The sequence below is a fragment of the Danio rerio genome, chromosome 5 (assembly GCF_052040795.2).
Source record: "Danio rerio strain M-AB ecotype USA chromosome 5, GRCz13ab, whole genome shotgun sequence".
Classification (NCBI taxonomy): Eukaryota; Metazoa; Chordata; class Actinopteri; order Cypriniformes; family Danionidae; genus Danio; species Danio rerio.
The window spans coordinates 61344074-61365000 of record NC_141025.1 but is presented as its reverse complement, the minus strand read 5'-3'; the positions used below and the strand labels follow the sequence as shown (position 1 = coordinate 61365000).

Below are 20927 nucleotides of genomic sequence, written 5' to 3'. Positions count from 1 at the left end.
TTATGCCTGTTAATTTCAATGGTGCATTTTGTCAGATTTCGCAAAGGCTTTAGCTATTCTACCTGTCAGCTGCACCTTGTTGCGGTTCGATGTATGAGAGAGCGAGAGAGAGAGAGAGAGAGAGATCAGTCCTCAGATTCGATGTGTGGCCGCACGTCTCAGTTACTTTATGGCAATTTTTAATATTGGCTCATCTAAATAAACTTTTCATTTATTAAAAGCCGAAATATTGCCAGACAGAACTTTCGTTTTTTGAAGAGAGCGTCCTCATAAAAGATGCGCACACACACAGGATGCGCTCTTGTCAGCCTATTCATTATGGATTTTTTTTTTACATTAAACACATACAGTAAGTGGAAAAAAGAACAGCTGAACCTCGGAAAAAGTGCTCATGTGGCCACGATGTTGTTTCTCTGCAGTGGGATTGTCAATGGCGCAGCATTGCTAATTCACTCGTTTTAATAATAATAAAAAAAATTATTATTAAACATTGTGAGATGATGGTCGCGTGATTTTTTTAAAATGAGAGTATGCGTTGCGTGTTTATGGCCATTGATCTATCCGCGACCCACCCATAGTTAAACATGAAGGTGCGTGTATAAATTAGTTATGTTTCCAGATACTGCCACCTTTGTCAGGCAAAGTTTGCAGATTGCCTCATTAACGTCTTCAGGTTCTCTTTTGCATTTGGTTTGAACCCAAAATATTGCCAAACAGGCACTTTTGCATTGCATTTTGACCATAAATCGTCCGCCATCCTCTTTCTGTAAATTCGACTCCTCTTTTCTCCTCACGTGATAAATGAAATATGACGCACTGTAGCTATGATTTTAATTATAGAGCATGCTTCCGTTTTAAGTCAATTATTTATAATTATATTCTCCATTTATTGCAAATAAATGTTTAATAAAAAAAAAACTTAATACTTAATACTTAAAAAAATAAATGTGGGGACGGTGTCACGGTGGAAAAGTGATGTCACCGGTGTTACGTCTTAACACCGGTATTACCGTCAACACCATCTATCGTGGCAAGCCTAACGCCAATGACGGCTACTTTAGTGAACAGAACTTGCATAGGCTGTGAATAACAAGTAATAAAGGTTTGAATAGCATTCAGTTTGTTGTACAGAGCGATCATTTGAGGGACACGCTAAAAGAATTATTTGCATGCATGTATGTGTTTTGTCAAAGTAACGGCAGCCATGAGCCGCACTTGGAAGTGAAACTGAAACTGTCCACACATCATTTAAATGATCATAACGCATTTTACGGTTATGATTATGACAAGTTTTTGATGTGTTTTATTCTTTCATAGCTAACACATAGTGTTGTGCATGAAAATAAAGGATTTACAGTGTCAGTATAGCTACTCTAGCTTATGTAATGTTCATGGTTTCCGCTACATTCATTCTTTCATGGCGGGGCGCCACTCCAAAATGCATCAATACAAATGCTACATTACAGCTTCTCATTCAAAACAGTCAGTCATTGTTGTTGTGGTTTTTAATAGCGGGTTATAATTGCACCAAAACGTATTAAAAGGTAAGTGAATTATAAAAGTAATGCAACTAAAGAAATACTCCACGTGTTTAAATTGATTCTTTGTTTGGTGTGATTATGACTTTAGTCATATTAAGTTTATCAAGTGTCTTAGTTTATATGGTAGTGTCTTAATCTGAATATTAATCGTATTAAAACTGGAATATTGGTGTCCATGTAAAAGTACTCACTGTCTCTATGACAAACAAGTCATTCATAAAAAAAAACAAAACAACTGGTAACACCTGTATTTATAGCCTTTAGTTTTAAATTAAATGATGATTGGATTTTTAATTATTAAACAATGATAATATACAAGTCATTCATATGCTGATGTGCAAAATAAAGGTGTGAACTTACACTGCTCTCACGGTTCGGTTCAGTTATGATTATCATGTCATAATTTCGTTCAATTCAATGTCTCGTTGCATTGGTGATGCACGATTATATATTTTGTCCTCACAAAACAAGAATTCTTGAATAATTTTTTTTGACTTAATTTCTTTTAATATATATTTATATTTATTCAGTATATTATTTGTGATACTATTTTGCCCTTTAAAACAAGAAGTCAGATATATGAACTGCACCTTTAGTTTTACTCGCTTAGAGAACACACCTTTTTTTTTTCAAACAAAACCTTAAAAACAATCACAGAAGACAACATGATCATTTAAAGCAAATAAACTGAAGAATGCGTGACAACAGTCTACATGAGTGTAATAAAGCGCACATTGCGCTGCTATCACAACTGATCCTTGAAAGATGCCATGGAGAAAACTCGCTCTACAGACACACTCGTGTCAGGATCCACTTGTATCAATTTGATAGAGAAAGAATAGAGGAAAAGTTACCTTACAAACATACCAGCAGTTCAAAGGTCCAATGTGTAAGAGAGAGAGAGCCAGTGTCAGAGAGGCAAAGAGCAAGAGCTTTAATTTTTTCCTTGTCAGTGAAAGCGTGTCCAGCAAACTCGCATGCAGTAAATTGTGCACAGTTGTCTGCTTTTTAAGTTGAAGCGTTTTAATTACTCTTACTCTCTTCGTTCGAATAGTATTCTACCAAGTTATAGAGCATATGAGATAAATGACGTCAGTACATAATAAACAGTGATCTATTAATGAACCGATACTGAACTGTCCACGTCTGCATTGAAAAAACTATTCATTTTGACACCCCTTAGTGACACAGAAGCTGTCACTGGGGCAGTAGTGCTGAAGTGCTGGTGTTTCCAGAGAAGTTTACCATACACATCAGATGATTTGTTGATGTTTGAGGAGACTAATATTTTAACTGATTTTATAGCATCGCAATGGAAGAGTTTCCTTTTTATATGCACACTTTGTGAAAGTAAAGTATTTAAAGGGACATTTCACCCAATAATTAAAATTGACTAATTTTACTTGTTGTAAGGTCATCTGTGATATACAATTGGTCCACCTTTTTGTCTGCTAAAGAAGATCCAAGAATGTATCATTTTGAAGAAACTGAATTCCTTATTTATGTAAAATAATACAAGTCAATGGTAATAATCATCATATGAGAAAAAATAAAGCGCATCAGGAGTGCAAAATTAAAACCATGACTACTGAGAATATTATTATTTATATATTATAGAATATCTCCTTATTATATTATAAGGAGACCTCATATTTATAATATGAGTATTATAGTTATTATATTTTAATAATTAATTATTGAATGAATTATATTCATATTTCTTTAATTATTATCATAATTTAATTTCTCAGTCTTATAACTTTGTACCTTTAATTTTCTTGTATTTTGACCAGTGAATCATTCATGCCTTTACGAGGGTGATTTATTTGCAATCTGATGACTGATTTAGCTTTTATTTAATCAGTCTGAATTATCTGTTAATGATCTCTCAATTGGAATCAACAAGTAAAACTTAATTTCCGGGGTTATAAATAAACATCCATTTATTTTAATAGAGTTTCTCGGACCTGTAAAGAGGATGTGGAGTGTTTGTGAATGGCTTACGTGGTAAGAGGATTTGCTCTTAATCTGTTTAAGGTTTCTCATGTGTCCATAGCAGGTGATGTCATCCACCAGCATGCCTGTCTGTTCGCTGTTGATTTTATTGGTTTCACTTGGTTCACTGTTGATGAGGGAGAGATGTAGTATTGGCTTTTGGAGGAACATTTTGAAGGAGTACAAATGGCATTGAAAAGGAATTTTACAGCTCCAGATATGATGTCTTCTGAAGGGTATAGGGTAAGAAATCCTCAAACATGAACTTTAAAAGAACTGAAAAGTGACCCATTCTTTGTTTTGAAGTAATTTTGTGTTGGATGGTGGCCATTAATATTTTGTTATAATTGATTGGTTAAATATTTTTGCGTTTAGTCTACTTTATTGTCTTGCTTAAATGCATATGCAATGCAATAATTATAATAATCATAATTTTATCAGATTTATATGTTTTTCCTAAGATAAAAATTAATCTTATTATAAAACAGTCAGATGAAGTGGTTTGAAGCTGTTGATAGTATGATAGCAGTAAAGCTGACAGAGTTGTTTGATTGGTGCTATTATAAGAATACAGCTTACTCTTATGGCCGCAGCATACTGAAGTTTTTTTGTGACTGCTTGTTAACGCCTGTGTGGAAACTTGGCTGAGGTAACACCAAACCATTTTTGCAATGCATCTAAAGTAAACTATGGTGTCTGTTCTTTTTAAATCTCTATTTGTATTCAATCATGTGAATTGATGGCGCTATTTGACACTTGTTCTGTTAATATTGTCGGATTATCAAAGACAGACACTAAGCCTGTGGATCTATGGAAAGTGCAAGGCAAGGCTTGGCATTTGCATCCATTTTTTTTCTTTCTTTCTTTCATTCTTTTTTTTTTGTAAGGTGTGTCCTGGTTGCTCAACGGTTTTTTTGTGCAGTGTTTACAATGAAAATGAGTATTGGAGAAGGAAAACACTAAATTGCTTTCATTATGGTGGTGTTTGCCTCCATGGTGTTTTGCATTGTGGACAATGCAGTTTGTATTAATGCTGAAACTGCTGTTTTTTTATGGTTCAATGGATTTGCTAATTGTTTTAAAGAAATAGTTTGCAAACTATTTATGTGAGCTGAATTAAAACAAATAAAGTTGAACGTGGACTGAATTAAGTTTTTGTGTTGCTTTTAATTAGTTTGCTTCAACCATAGACTGTAAAAGGTATGAACTTTGTATCCGTGACATCACCCATAGGTTTCTGAAAAATGCAAAAGAAGTTACAAGTAGGCGTGGCCAACCATCGTCATTTTGATTGCTGACCAGGGGATACCAAACAAGGGCAAATAGGCGGAGCTACAAACAGCTGCTAGCATTTTGCTTATACAGGATTTTCTTTGGGAGAAACGCTTAATACTTTATTACCTGCAACTCGTATACATAGAAAGAGCTTGATTAGCTGGTTCAGGTGTGTTTGATTAGGGTTGAAGCTGAACTCTCCAAGACACCGGCCCTCCAGGACTAAGTTTGGACATCCTTGGTTTAGACTTTAAAAAACACTGTTGTAATACATTGAGCCACTAACCATTGTTCTTATAATGTTTTTTTTTACGAGAGGAAAACACAAATTACTTCAAAATACTTAAAATATAGTCTGTGTTAGTAAGTGCAAGACTATAAGTATATCATTTTACTCACCTGGGAAATGGAGGCCACGTGAATGGTTTGTGAGCACAATTAAGTAAACATAGCATGCCATTTGCCATTTTATCTGATAATTGTAAGAAATACTTCTAAAAAGCAACTGACTGTGTAAAGCCTCATAAAATTTAGGATGAACAAAAACAAAATTACGATGTACAGTTAGAATTATTAGCCCCCTGTTTATTTTTTTCCCCAATTTCTGTTTAACAGAGAAAATTTATTCAGCACATTTCTAATAGTTTTGATAACTCATCGCTAACAACTGATTTATTTTATGATTGCAATGATGACAGTAAATAATATTTTACTGGATATTTTTCAAGTCCCTTTTATACAGCTTAAATTGACATTTAAAGGCTTTACTAGGTTTTTTAGGTTAACTAGACAGGTAAAGGTAATTAGGCAAGTTATTGTATAATGATGATTTGTTCTGTAGACTATCGAAAGAAATATTAGGCTAATAATTTAGAACTTAAAATGGTTTTTAAAATAGAAAAACTGCTTTTATTTCAGCCAAAATAAAACAAACAAATCTTTCTCCAGAAGAAAAAATATTATTAGAAAATGTCCTTGCTCTGCTAAACATAATTTGGGAAATATTTAAAAAAGAAAAAAAATGAAAGGGGGTTTAATAATTCTGACATAACTGTTTATGTCGAGTTCATTGGCTTATCAGGCAGAATCAGCGGAGGTGAAGTGACGGCGACCAGCAAGACCTAGCTGTCACTAAAATAGCCACACCCTTAATTATGCAGACTTAATATAACCTAATAGAAAAGAAACGAGTGAGTTTAAAAAAATGACCCCTCTCACAGTTGTCATGAAGGGTAATATTAGCTAAATGAACCAAAATTGTTCTTTGTACGATCCTGTAAACACCTTTTTCTGCTGTAAAGTTGGCCATTTTAACAGTGGGCTCAATGGAAATATGCTCTATTATGGATCCAGGGCTAGCGAAATTTTGATGAATTGCAGTTTTAGTTACTTCCATGTCTGCTTCACGAGGGAGAGCAGGAGATTGCCTTGGAGGTGTACTTTGCCAGTGATGATTGAGTTTTGTAATATGAAAAATAACGGACCATTTTGTTAAATCGGCTACAGGAATTGTCATTATGTAAATTCCAATGAATAATAACTCCTGACATTTATATAGCTTTTTTCTGGACACTCAAAGAGCTTTACACATTTTTAGAGATAATCTCCTCATCTCCTGATTTATTTTATTTTTGTAATGATGTATGTGATTAAATATTTAAATATTTTACTAGATATTTTTCAAGGCACTTCTATACAGCTTAACCTGACATTTAAAGCCTAATTAGGTTAATTAGGTTAACTAGGCAGGTTAGGGTAATTAGGCAAGTTATTGTATAACGATGGTTTGTTCTGTAGACTATCGGAAAAATAGCTTAATGAGGCTAATAATTTTGGCCTTAAAATGGTTTTAAAAAATTAAAAACTGCTTTTATTCAAGTTGAAATAAAATAAAGAAGTCTTTCTCCAGAAGAAAAAAAAAATATTATCAGTCTCAGACATACTGTGAAAATTTTCTTGCTCTGTTAAATATCATCTGGGAAATATTTAAAAAGGAAAAAAAAATCAAAGGGGGTTTAATAATTCTGATTGCAACTGTAGTTCCCCTTCAATACAGTATTTTCAGGGTGTGCTATGCTCTTGGTATGGACTAATCGTATCTTGCATACTATTTTAAACCAATATACTGTGCTGCTTTAATGAGCGCAAACACGCAAAGTGACAACTTGATCCTATTATATATCCCTATTATAACTACAAAGCTGTCTACACTGCAAGTGAGATCTAGTTTTGCCACATTGTGCAACAGCTTTGTTGATTTATAATGGGAATGATCCAGTTTTTTTTTACTTCCTGCTGCCTGCTTAACTCTGTACAGTAAACTCACACACTGGGACCCAGTTTACATTTTTGCATCATAAATGGTACAGCATATGAGAAGAATTACTGCATTCTGATGATCTTTTTTATTGATATAAGAAATTAGTTTGCACGCATAGAATTTGATAAAATGTTTTGTAAATTAATAACATTTGTTTGCAGAAATGTGTATTATTTGAACTGAAAGTTATCTAAATCCCTGTTTCCAAATACAAAAAAAAAAAAAAAATGTTTTGCCACAAATGCTGTAGATTGAAAGTAAATTCTACTGAACCACAGTAATTACGTTGTAATAGTGTGGTTTGCATGGCATGTTTTTTGGGAGTTCCTTCATGAATGAACATGTCCAAATGCAGATGAGCAGCAATTTCCTTTTCCTTTCCATTTTAGAAGTGTGTAAGTGTGTGTGTACTTTTTTCATGCTCCTAAAAAAAACACACATCAGTTTATGTCCAGGGGAACTTGTGTCAACACCGGAAATGAGGCTTTGCTATTGAGATTTTGCAGGGCGGTTGACACCAGCAAACTCTTTTTAGGCCAATGGGAACTTCTTTGACACTGGGGCATTCTGGTGAGGCTGACCCCAGCAGCACAGCGCAGTAATGTGAGCTAGTTTAACCTCCAGAGGAACATGATTCAGTTTTAAATGGAGCAGTGAAAATGTTAGGGTCAGGCAGATGTACAGTGATCACTTTAGCTTTTACACTGCAGACTGAATGGGAACATTTGTATATTTGTTTGTGATTAAGGAGAGATTTGTGTTATAATTATTTTATTTTCTATTATTTTATTAAGACGTTATTTATTTAGGTGAATAATGACATTTTTACTTGAAGGTTCACCAAAAAAAAAAAACCGATTCAAAAGCCACCACATTTAATGTTTTTGAGTTTTTCTTTTCGGATTTTTTAAATTGTTGTTCCTTTTTTGTTTCATAACACCATAGATTATTACAAATTAGAAATGAAAATGTATGCCTTTCTTGTTATTTCAAATCCTTATAAACTGCTAACATCTATCTAGACTTATCTTTGTCACTGATGCTAACACAGCATGATGTACTCTGAAATACATGTTTTAAATAATCATACTTCTGTTTAAACACTTTAACAAATTAAAACTCCATCTGACAAATGGATGAATTTTGAGTTTTTTGTAAAAACAGGAATTAATTAATATTAATCTCTGTGTAAGCGGATCATTATACTATACATAAGTAACCTTCACTCCTGAAAAAAATAAATGCAATGACCTTAATGATAAGACAAAGTGCAGAAATGTGCATTAGGCAGTTATTTAATAATTGTCTGGTGTCTCATTACAATTGTACATTGCAAATTTTCCAATATAAATGTTAAGCCACCTTTCCACTGCACACGGCATTCGGACACAACTGTCAGAATACACCCCCTTGTGGTAGTCGCAAAGAATTTTCAGATTTGTCGTGCACCATGAGAGAGAAGCTGGATTCTTGCGGTGTCTGAAACAAAGTGCAAAAGCAAGAGCCATTATTCTCCATCTGTTTACTATTGAATGAATGAATGAATGAATGAATAAATGAATGAAAAGAAACTCATAGACCGCTAAAACTTTTGAGAGGAATGTGGAGACAAAATAAAAAAATATATATATTTTTTGATACTCATTTATGAATAGAAACGTTTTTTTAAGTATGAACATTTTTTTCAGAAACAAAAATTAATGTAAAAAACCTGTATTTCTTTTTTCTTATTGGACAATACTAGTCACAGGAGTTCAAATATTAACAAAACATAGAGGTGAACAGACCTTATGTGCTGAATAAACTGATTCTTCAAGAGAGCTCTGTAATTCCAGTCCTGTTTTTAAAATGCTAGTTGCACATACATAGACAATTTAATAAGCTGTTAACCTTTGAAAATAACATTTTTAAGTTTGTTGTTATCTGAAGAGGAAGCCTTTCACTGAATTTACATGAGAATGAGGAAACAATGCTGTTTGTGGCTCACAATATGTCATGTTTATTTACTGAACTTTTAGTATTTCATTTTTTATTTTATTTTATGGTACCTGTGCGTGCTTGCGTGCGTGTGTGTAGCTTAAGGCTTTGGTCTGTCAACATCACTTGTTTTTCTGTAACAAACTAAACCAAATTTTGTTTTAGATAAAATATTACTACATTGATGCACTAATGTTTGAGATTAATTTATTAAAATATTTCCTGTCTGCAATGTAAAACAAATACTGCATAAAAAATGCTTAATTGTTTAAAGTATTTTTACTTTTAAAAAAAGCAGTTAATACACTTCAGTTTTTTTTTTTAATCTCTACCCAGCTCTACTCATGATAGCTTAATGCTGTTCGAAGAGTTGGTTCAATTCCTTAGCTGATTCTCAGGATATTGGACTGTTGTTTCTGACACAAATCTTCCAGACTGGTTGGGGACCACTGAGAGCTGTAGCTTTTGCTTTCCAAGGTCCCGCAGCTAAATATTAGAAATGTTTCCTCGTGCAGTTATTGATTTGCATTTCCACGAATTCCTGTTTACATGGACTGCAAGGGAGACTTTGTCCAGATAGGGCGAGTTGCAGTGCAAGTTAAGGGGTCAACCAGGTATAAATAAATATATAAATATTCATTTTTTCATTAACCTTTTTATAAACTGTTGTAAATAAAATGTATATATATATATATATATATATATATATATATATATATATATATATATATATATATATATAATTATTTATTATACTTAATTAAAACAATGCGGCACAGCAATAAGATTTGAGCCCCGACTAGATCAGTTGGCATTTGACTGGGTCATGAACTTTACATTAAAAATACCAAACACAAACAGACAGACAAACAGACAAACAGACAAACAGACAGACAGACAGACAGACAGACAGACAGACAGACAGACAGACAGACAGACAGACAGACAGACAGACAGACAGACAAAAAAACAAAAAAGGGCTCATTAGCAACAATTAAAGTTGGATCAGAAGAAACACCTACAAATATATGTATTACTTTTAAATTTTGAATTTTGAAAGTAGTTTTATTTTTTTGTCATTTTAATTGTTTAAATTTAATTTTTTTAACATTCTAACTAAAATAATTATTACGTGATCTCAGCTTGTCAACCACACAAAGGGAGAAATTTACTTGTATTGTTTTTTTTTTTTTTTAGGCCACTAATTTTGTTTAACCAAAAACTTTATTTTGTGTAAATAAATGTTCATAATTTTAAATTTCATAAGTTTCAAATTGATCATTCTAATAAGGGACAAATAATAATAATACAAGTTTAGTTTACCTTTTTTAGCAAAGCAAAAAGCAAAAACCATATCATAACCATAACCAAATAAGACCTCATCAGTTCCGTGTGTTTCATGTTTCAGTGCTGTTGTGGCTGGTGGTTTCATGATTTACACATCTGTTCGAATATTAGCTTTGGCTATTTTGGGCACATGAGCCACAGTGGGTTTCAAAGTTTCTCCTTTCATCTAAGGTTGACCTTTTGCATATGATACAGGTCTAAATGTTGATTAATTTTTGACAGTGACACATGACATGTCACTGGTCAGATACTTGCACAGTAGTAGCAATGGAAAATGAGTGCTGACATTAGCTGCACTGGTTGAGTGGAATTGGGGTCCAGAAGATCAGTTTTCACAACCATGTAATGCGAATGTGAAGTAATCTGATACGCAATGATGACCAGAAGGTCCTGTGACATCAGCATGTAAACAAACACTGCTGTTTATAAGTTGCTAGCAAGGGTAAATGACCTAGATCTGTTTTGTGTGTTTGGACAGAGAATATATATATATATATATATATATATATATATATATATATATATATATATATATATATATATATATATATATATATATATATATATATATATATATATATATATATATATATATATATATATATATATATATATATATATATATATATATATATATATATATATATATATATATATATATATATACATATACACATATTGAATTTTGTTTTATGTATTTAATTTTTACAGTTATAAGCCCAGGCTGCTTAATGGATGCATAACAGAAGACAGATTTATCATTAACGTGTCCGCTAGTTAGCTTGAGCTGCATTAATGTTTTGTTCAAGGATTAGTATTGTTTTCATATAGTTTTTTTTTTTTTTTTTTTTTTTTTTGTTTGTTTCATTTCTCCCTCCCTTAGTTTAGTTTATTTTCATTTTGGTTTGTTTTGTTTCGTTTACCTGTTTTAAAAAAAAGGATCCTTACTCTCCAGAGGGGTATTGCTCAAAAATGAAATAAAGAAAGTCAGGATAATAGAAAAAGCACAGCTTGACCTAGTTTAATCGGGTCCTCCTGGCTTAGGCCCCGTTTACACTAATGCGTTTTCGTTTTAAAATGCATAAGTTTTGCTATGGTTATGACATCCGTCCACACTACGCTGGAATTTTCGAGCGCCGAAAACGGAGTGTTTTGAAAATGCTGGAGAGGCCATTTTCATTCTAAAACGCTGCTGCTCTGTTTCAATGTGAAAAACAGAGACATCTGAAAACAGAGGCGGGGCTGCCGACATTTGCCTCTATGATTGGGGCTTTTCCTCAATATTAAGTAGCTTACACACACAGTTCAGTCTCGCATCGTAAGTTCAGACTTCGCAAGTTTGAAATGGAAAACAGACCCTCCAGGACATGTCCATTAAATCTTCAAAGGGAACAGTGTACTTTATAACCTTATTCACATCATCCTGGCTACGTTGTTTCACTTTCTCAACAATAAAATAAAAACAGGATTTAAGGAACTGCCTATTTTCATTTTGATAATAACAACTTAACAGACAGCAGAAATGCTGAGGCGTCATGCTGCATCTTCACTGTATGCATATTTATAATAAAACAGAGCCTTTATAACATCACTGCCTCCTTTCATTTGCATTGAAAATACGAAATGTATTCTCTGCTTTGCTGAATGTTAGTTTTAATAATCAATAATAGCCATTATAAAAATATAACGCACAGTAAGTTTATACATTATAGGAAATAAAGGCAAGCGATCAGTCAATATACAGAATGTATGTACTTCCATTAATTATTAACTTATCTGTGCGCTCAGCCAAAACACGTTACCTGTGAACAAGTAATCGATTCAAAAGACCAAAGTCGGGAAATATGTCGTTAGATATAGACAACAAGATTAATTAAATATAACATTTAGCAAATATAGTGAGATTAGATTCAGCGGGAGATGCTTGATGAGCAGTCCGACTAGCAGAGCTCTCATCTGGGTAGAAATGCTGCAACGCTTGCCCGAGAGTGTGTGTGTGTGGTCATGTGATATGCGTTTTCAGCGTTTTGGTGTGGACGGAGAGCAGTTCAGAAACACTGGGTAAAACACTAGTGTGTTTAACTTAGTTTGTTTAATTTTTAATTTGTCGACTTTAACTGCAGTTTGGCACTTTTACTTTCATTCGAGAACATTTCATGCATGCCCCCCCCATGACACAAGATATTGGATGCAACTTTGAACAGCTGAAAGTGTTGTTTTAATAGAAAAAATAAAAAATGCTGAATGGAAAGAAAAAAACCTCCGCATTTTACGATGCAGGTGTCTGTGGTCTACACTGACTTGGTAGGTAGAGAGTGTCAAACAGCCTTGTGGGTGTGTGTGTATGTATGTATAAAATATCCTGTTGCAAAATGCGGCAAAGTCTAACTTGACGGTAATAGTTTGATTTAAGGTGTTTACATGTTTGTGCTGCACTTCAATAATGTGACTAAAATTGGCATACTCCATGTCTTAATTAAATTTTTGTTTTGGTTGATTATGACCTTAATCGAATTAAATTAATTTAACAAAATTACTTTTTTTATGTTTACATGACTCTTTAAGTATTGTCTTAATCGAATTGTGAGCCAATCCTGTAACGAGTTGAAACATCCCCCTGTCACCCACCAATCAAGGAACACCCATTACTTTCATTTAGAGAATTAACGGAAACATACGAGAATGGATATTAACAAATTAAATCATTCACTTTGTCTTAAATGTGACCGGTGGACATTCATGATACTAATGAACTTATTGTAAATATTATTGCAAACATTTACCCAATATTGCAGATCTATTTGATCTGTTTAGTTTATTATATCAAGTTTGTTTAATCTTCATCTATATGATCATTTATATATTGCTTTCTTTTATAATTTTTGTTTCTAATTGAGTCTATTTACTTATATAATGTTTTATCATCAACAAAATTGTTTTGTTTAAGCACCAATACGTGTCTATATTTACTGAGAAATAGTCTTAAAAGGGGCTGTACTCATTTATACTGAGCACTGTACATGTATTTTTTTCTCTAATCTATCATCTTTTTTTAAATCTCTTTTATCTACAGTATGTCTCCCCTATATTTAAATCTGAAGTGAATTTATATAAACATATATATTCCTAATAAAATAAAACATACTTTTTTTTATTCAAATAGTGAAAAAAATATATGCAAGTAGGCAAGAGCATAGAGTGACTGTAAAACACATTCAACAAATTCATCCCTGACTACGAAAGTAACGTATAAATCACTAGGATTTATCTTAGCCTGATTGTTTGCCTGCAGATCAAGCTAGCTGCAAAGAATAAATCTTCATAGTAACTTAATTTAGCTTAATTTAGCCTGCTTTCATGCAACTAAGTCAAGGCTAAATCCAGCCAGAAAAGCCCTAAAATGCCAGCTTAATCCCCTATCTTATTTTTGTGCAATACCCTCACGTTGTTGTAATTTCCTCATTTATGTTGTGAGTGCAGTAAGTGTAAGGTGTAAAGGTATAGTTCAATAAAACATGTAAATTCTGACATCATTTACACTTTCTTCACTTTTTACATTCCTTTGTTCTTTTATATACTACTAAAGTTGAGCCAAACAAAATAAAAAAAAAAGATCTTGAAGAAAGCTGTAGCCCTGTAACCAATTACTTCCATAGTAAGATTAAATGAATAGTATGGAAGTCAATAGTTCCAAAGGTGAGTATTTTCATTTCAAAGGTTGAACTATCTCTTTAAGTGTCCTACCATTCTTATAGAAGCGCTTCAATTTTTTCTTTCTTTCTTTCTTTCTTTCTTTCTTTCTTTCTTTCTTTCTTTCTTCCTTTCTTTCTTTCTTTCTTTCTTTCTTTCTTTCTTTCTTTCTCATGTCATGTTTTTAACTCAAGGACAGAATTAATTTGTTTACTACTGACCCACACCCACACACACACACACACACACACACACACACACACACACACACACACACACACACACACACACACACACACACACACACACACACACACACACACACACACACACACACACACACACACACACAAATAAAAAATGGGAAATGTCAGAGATGTAGAGATAACCTGAGGGGAAAACATAACAAATGTTTTCACTTTCACCCATTCCCTGAACTAGTATTTTAGTGCTGTCTGTGAATGGTTTCACCCCCACCCCCCAACTTCCTGTTGCCAAATTCTCAACCTAATTACTGAAATTATTAGCAGAGGTCAAACGTCCGCTGCACTCTTGTTGTGTATCAAACACACTTCAGGAAAGTAACTGTCCCCTAGATTCTTACATTACCCAGTGGAGCAATCTGCAGAGGTTTACTGATTATTTGGTAAAGTTTCACATCCTGCAACATTCTGTTTTTTTGTTTTTTTTTTTTGTTTTTTGCAACACTCTTGTTACATAGTATTTATGACTTAAATTTCATCGTTCTCATGGCACCAATTCTCTGTTGAAAACAATTATGTGTTTGTGTGCTTATACCTCACTCTCCGATAGTCTTTTAAATTTAAAATAAATTTTAATTTAAAATAGATTTTATTATTATTATTATTATTATTATTATTATTATTATTATTATTATTATTATTATTATTATTATTATTAGTAGTAGTAGTAGTAGTAGTAGTAGTAGTAGTGGTATATATATTTTTTATGAAGTTGTTTGTTCTTAACACTACTATTTAGTCACTTATTTCTAAATTCGTAGCAGTGTGTTTATATAGGCTTACATTGAACGTTTTCAATTGGCTCAACTAGTTTGCTACAGTACCACATAAAGCTTGACATCTACATCTGTCATTAAGAATGTAGGTTTATGTTTTAAATAATAACTCAGAATCAAAGCATTCATTTTAGGCCTATATAAATTATTAAACGTCAATACAAACTAAAGCAATGCTATATGTAAAAACTAAATTAGTATATACTATATACGCCTATAGCCTAAAAAAGGTCAATATTGCCTTGTGTCTCATCTAGCTCAGCACACACGCATCGAATCCCAAGTGATAGATACAGAGGAAATGAATTAAAATGATATTTGCACTTTGCAGCTTCTTTTACATTATAGTAGGCCTCTATAAAAATAGCGCCGGACCGTTTCTCAATGTTTTGCTGGTAATGTCTTTAAATAAATAATTAGGCCTATTGATTTATTCATTTATTTTTTATGTACAGTAATTGAGACATAAAATGAGATAGTAAAATATAGTCAACAACAAAAATGTAAATTAAAACTGTAAATGAAAACGTAAATAAAAAAGCTAATTTATTGAATGTCTTAGTCTTATCACTTTAAAAAAACACTGTACATCTCTCTATATTTAGGCTAATACTGCTTTATTTATTTATTTATTTAGTTAGTTATTTATATACGCCTACTTATTTGTATTTATGTTTGTACTTTCATTTTAGTCTTCTTTATTTCTACTTTCCAAAATTAATGTTCATTGAACTTAACAAGTTTACGATGATAATAAAGCTTGTTAACAAGTTTTTAATGATTAACAAAGGAATAATATTGCTTTGTTTTATTGTTTATCTTTAATTACAAGTAGCAGAGTATTTACAGCTACTTAAGTCCGTTCGCATTCCATCCCTTTGTGCCCCTGGTGGCATAGTCGCAAACTGCGGTCATACCTAAAAAACACATTCTTAATCTTTTAGAGTGGCGAGACTGGCGACAGTGCAAGGCGCAGCGTTAATGGCCATATTAAAGTATTACCTACTGTACATATATTAAATATTGCAAAAACTGATGTTTTTTAATCCTGCAGTCTTTTATGATTATTGTTTGCAAGGAAATTCACATTTGTTTCTCTTACTGTTGCTCAGTTGTTGTTTTTTTTTTTTTTTTTTTTACCGTGAAATGTACCTCTGATGTAAACCATTTTTAAAAGTGCTCTTAAATAATTGTGATGATGTGCAATTTTACTTTGACCCTGCCTCTGGGAGAGGGACTGGGTGAAAAAAAAACAAATGGTCGACCAGGGAAAGCAATTCAGTGTTTGTTTGTTTTTTGAGTGCTTTGTTTTTGGCTTTTAGCATATATGCAGCCGCATGTACTGTAAGAAACAAGCACTTCTAATGAAAACCACTTGATATCAGAAGTATCTCTTCTGACAAGATTCTCATTAGTTTCCAGGCAATGGCAACTCAACAACATCTGTGTCCAGCGTTACTCCATGAATTAATCACAGGAGATGTGTCATACTGTTACTAATCTGGTCACAGTGCATGGAGTATGCGTGGGTCTTTCAGTTAGGAATACATTTCCATTTGAATAGGGATTGCAGACGTGTGGGACAAGAAGTGCTTCTGATAATAGAGAAATGGACGTCATCCTCTAGATCTCTTCCCATGACAACTACCTTCAGAAACAGCCATAAATCTACATTTTCATCCCTGGAGTATTTCTGTAACTTTTTTCCCAGCATGATGTCCCTCTCTAACTTTCTTTGTTTCTTGTTTGTTCTTCAGAGCTTTTAGATGTTTTTAGGTGATGACATCTTAAAAAATGTTGCACTTAGAAAACCAACAAAATGATTCAGTGATTACATCAGATTGTAATACTGCTTTGAGGTGCAACATGTTAATAGAGTATTGCCATGTGCATGCAAGATACCTACCTATTCATTTACCACATGGACTAAATCATAGCATGTTTTGGTACAAATAGCTTGGTGCATTTATAATAACATTTAAGTGCTACATGGTTTAATTTCTTCAGTATTGATTGGTAATGTCTGGTATTTTTTTAGGATGTTTCATAAATTATTATATTGATGGGCAGTCACAAAAGAGTCCGTATTATGTTATAAGCTCTTAGTTTTGATGGAAACTAATAAGACTATGTGCATAACGTGCAGATATGAAATCTGTTTGTTTGTTTGTTTGTTTGATTGTTATTTTTTATATTTGTAAAAAAATGACATCTTTTTTTAAATGTCTGTCATTTTCTTTATCTTTATCATCTTCTGCTTCATTATTGTCCTCTGCTTCTTCGTTGTCATCTTTGTCGTCTGTTTCTTCATCCTCTTCAATGTCGTCTGTTTCATTTACTTTGTTGTTTGATTTTTATTCTTCTCCATCTATGTTGACTTTGTTTTCATCATCTTCATCGTCTTTGTCTTTTTCTTCTCCGTCACCTTCTTAGTCACCCTTTTCTTCTATTTCTTTGTGTTCTTTGTCATCATAATATATTAATTTCGTCTGTAGTGTATTTGTTTTGATATTAATCTTTTTCTCTTGATCTTCTACATTGCTTGTCTTTGTCTTCTTCTTGGTTCTCTTCGCCATCCTCTCTTTCATAGACTGATTTAACGTGGCTGCCATTTTAAAAGCAAAAGCGAGGCTGCGGTGGGAAGAAACCTAAAAGCACATACTTGGCTGTATATCAAATCAATGAATAGAAAGTGACACAAATTTGTAATTTCACCACTTTTCATGTGTTCGGAAGGTCTGTTCTAAATGGATTGTGAGAATAAAAAGTGATATCGGACCTCATTATTAGCCAATTTAAGGCAAATGGCACTAGTTTGCTAACATGTTCTTTCCTAAATACACATTTTAGATGTCATTTATCAAACTAAAGTTAATGAACAGATTCTTTCATTATATTAGTATTGCCATGATACTGAATTTCGGTAATGAAATTAAGTAAGTAAATAAATTTCCCGCTATCATTTAAGTGTTTTTATCAGTGCTCAACCAATGTTGACTGTGCGATCACAGACAAGCAATCCGCTGATGAATAGACCCTTCACGGCTTTGAAAAGCTCAAGTGTCCATGTATCCGTTTGGACTCAGTGAAGAACAGTAAACTGATGACCTTCATGGCCAATCGCAATCATTTCTGTTGAGCACTGCGAAATACTTTGGCAAATCAACGGTGTATAAGAATTGTTTTATCACTTACCAGGTTACATAGGCTGAAGCAGGGAACCTTCCCCACTATGTTTATATGGTGCCATGAACTGAAGCCTAGGAGTACATTTAAGTGTATTAGTCTTAAAGAAATTATGATTTTATTTGATGCCTAATATGCTTTTAATTTTTTACATTAAACTTGACTGAATGCTATTATAGTGATGCTTATACATTTCTGCTCTTTGAAATCGTGGCAACAGCTGGAGGTTTGTAGTCCACAGCATGTTGTTGCAATGTTTACAGTTCTGATCCTCTGCTTCCGAGTTTCTTCGAACCACAGCATTACTTTTATTTTTAAAATGGAAGCTGCATGACATAAGCATATTTTTGTCTTCGTTGAATTCTGCATCTTTTTTGTTTTTTTTTCTGCATCTTCATTGTCTTTATCATCTTCTTTGTCTTCTTTGTTATCTTCATCATCTTGATCTTTTTCTCCTTTTCTTCTATTTTTTTCCTTCTACTTCTGAATATTGATAACCATTTCAGGATTATTTGTCAAATATAGAGTTTTTATTTTATTATTAATATTTTTGTTTTATCCGTTTAATTCTGAATAAATTATTATTTTAAAAATTATACATTGGTGATCCCAAAATTTTGAATGCATGTATTAGAAAGTTTTATTTTATTTTTTATTTTTTTATCTATCTGCTATAGACATAAATTTGGGTGTTGGATGCTCTCATTTGTATAGCACAATGCTGAAATAATTCTGCCTTCTTCTTACCTTTATTATTTGTTGTGCTGTTATTTTCCACACTGCTGGTTTCAGACAGAGAAGTTCCACAGTCTGTTTATCCTGTATATGCTTTCCTGCTGCTGTGCTTGACTGCCTCAAAATGAGAAACACCTGCATCAAGACGACTTGGCTTCTGTTATATCATTATCCCTGTGCTAAGAGTAGTCCAGACTCCAGATCAAGATTTTATTTCAGCTATTCTTGCAGAATTGAACACCACATGCTTTGTGGACACAATCAAAAGTGTGCTGGTGGGCACAGAAACAGCTGCAACTGCAGTTTTATGAAGACTGTTGTTGTTCTGTACAATTATTATATTAAAACAGTTATTTTGCAAAGCAACATTTTTATAGTAAAACTTTAGAATAAAAAAAATAGATCTAAGACAATACAGAGGTGTGTGATTATACAAACAAGCACCGCTCTTGTTTTCATTAAATACACAATTTTAATTGAGTCTTTTTAATTTAGATTTTTTTTTTTATTCATTTTTTTTTCTTTTTTTCTGTTTAGTTTGATGCATCTTGTTGTATAGAAACAAAAATGACTCACTGATTTATGGCATTTTAGCAGTTAACATATCAAAGTGAATGTTTTTAAAAGATTGGTGTTTTGTAGATTATTACAATTTGTTAAACATTTCCTGAACCTTCCTGGGTTTCAGAAATCAGGAACTGCTCTTAAAATAAACTGAAATCAGCATGATTATATTGGAAATTACTATGAGAGAAATGCCACATTGAAGTTTTGAGAAAATATTATGGTATATACTTCAATAGATTGGAATTTTTCTAATTTATGTTTGTAAGCATTTCTATTATACTAATCCAATACTATACTATTATACTATTATACTATTATATTATATCTATTATACTAATTAATACAATGCAGTATTTGTTTTGGCAGAAATGCAGGAAAGCATTGATGTAATTTCATGATTTCCCAAGAAACATTTCTTATTAACATGAATATAAAAAAAAGGTTTTTAATATTTCTGTATGATGCTTGTTTTACACCACTTGGGCTTCATGAGTTAGTTTAGTTTTAGTGCTGTGTGAAATGATTCATGCTTTATGCCATGGCATGCTATCATGCTAAAAATATCCATCAAAAGATGGGTACACTGTCGTCATAAAGCAATGGACAATGGTTAGCAACAATACTCAGGTAGGCTGTGGCATTGTCACAATGCCCATTTGGTACTAATGGGCCGAAAGTGTGTCAATAAAATATCCCCCACACCATTACACCACCACCACCAGCTTGAACTGTTGATACCAGGTTGGATGGATCCATGCATTCATGTTGTTGACACCAAATTCTGACCCTACCATTCAAATGTTGCAGCAGTAATCGAGACTCATCAGAGCAGGCCACATTTTTCCAATCTGATATTGACCAATTTTGGTGAGCCTGTTTCAATTGTAGCCCCAGTTTCCTGTTCTTAGCTGACAGAAGTGGCACCCCATGTGGTCTTCTGCTTTAACCCATCTGCCCCAATGTTTGAATTGCTGTGACAAGTGGTTATTTGAGTAAAAAGTGGTTATTTGAGAGCCTTTCTATCATCTGGAACCAGTCTGGCCATTCTCCTCTGACCTCTGGCATCAACAAGACATACCTGCAGAACTGTCACTCAATGGAAATTTTCTCTTTTTCGGACCGTTCTCTGAGATGGTTATGCTCAAAAATTCCAGTAGATCAGCAGTTTCTGAAATACCTGTCTGGCACCAACAACCATGCCATGCCATGCCATTAAGTTACTTAAATCACCTTTTTTCCCTATTCTGATGCTTGG

At 33.0% G+C, this 20927-nt stretch overlaps 2 protein-coding genes across 15 annotated transcripts in view; one reads left to right on the top strand and one right to left on the bottom strand.

Moving 5' to 3' along the window:
* The window catches only part of LOC100535993 (uncharacterized), a 56126-nt gene extending 53537 nt beyond the window's left edge, over positions 1 to 2589 (bottom strand). Inside the window, exon 1 of the mRNA XM_087254244.1 lies at positions 2396 to 2589. The gene's annotated coding sequence lies outside the window, so the exon portion shown is untranslated. The remainder of the gene's footprint in view (positions 1 to 2395) is intronic.
* Positions 1 to 20927, top strand: part of mast4 (microtubule associated serine/threonine kinase family member 4) — a 175922-nt gene that overhangs the window by 12686 nt on the left and 142309 nt on the right. For 6 of the 14 annotated variants that reach the window (XR_015491844.1, XM_087254219.1, XM_087254218.1 and 3 more), the window contains exon 1: positions 3654 to 3779. The exons of the other annotated variants lie outside the window; for them this stretch is intronic. Coding sequence is in view for 5 of the 6 variants with exons in the window: in XM_087254219.1 (XP_087110345.1) it covers positions 3723 to 3779 (57 nt within the window). In the remaining variant the exon portion in view is untranslated. Of the gene's footprint in view, positions 1 to 3653; positions 3780 to 20927 lie in introns of those variants that run through there. 14 annotated transcript variants of the gene reach the window in all.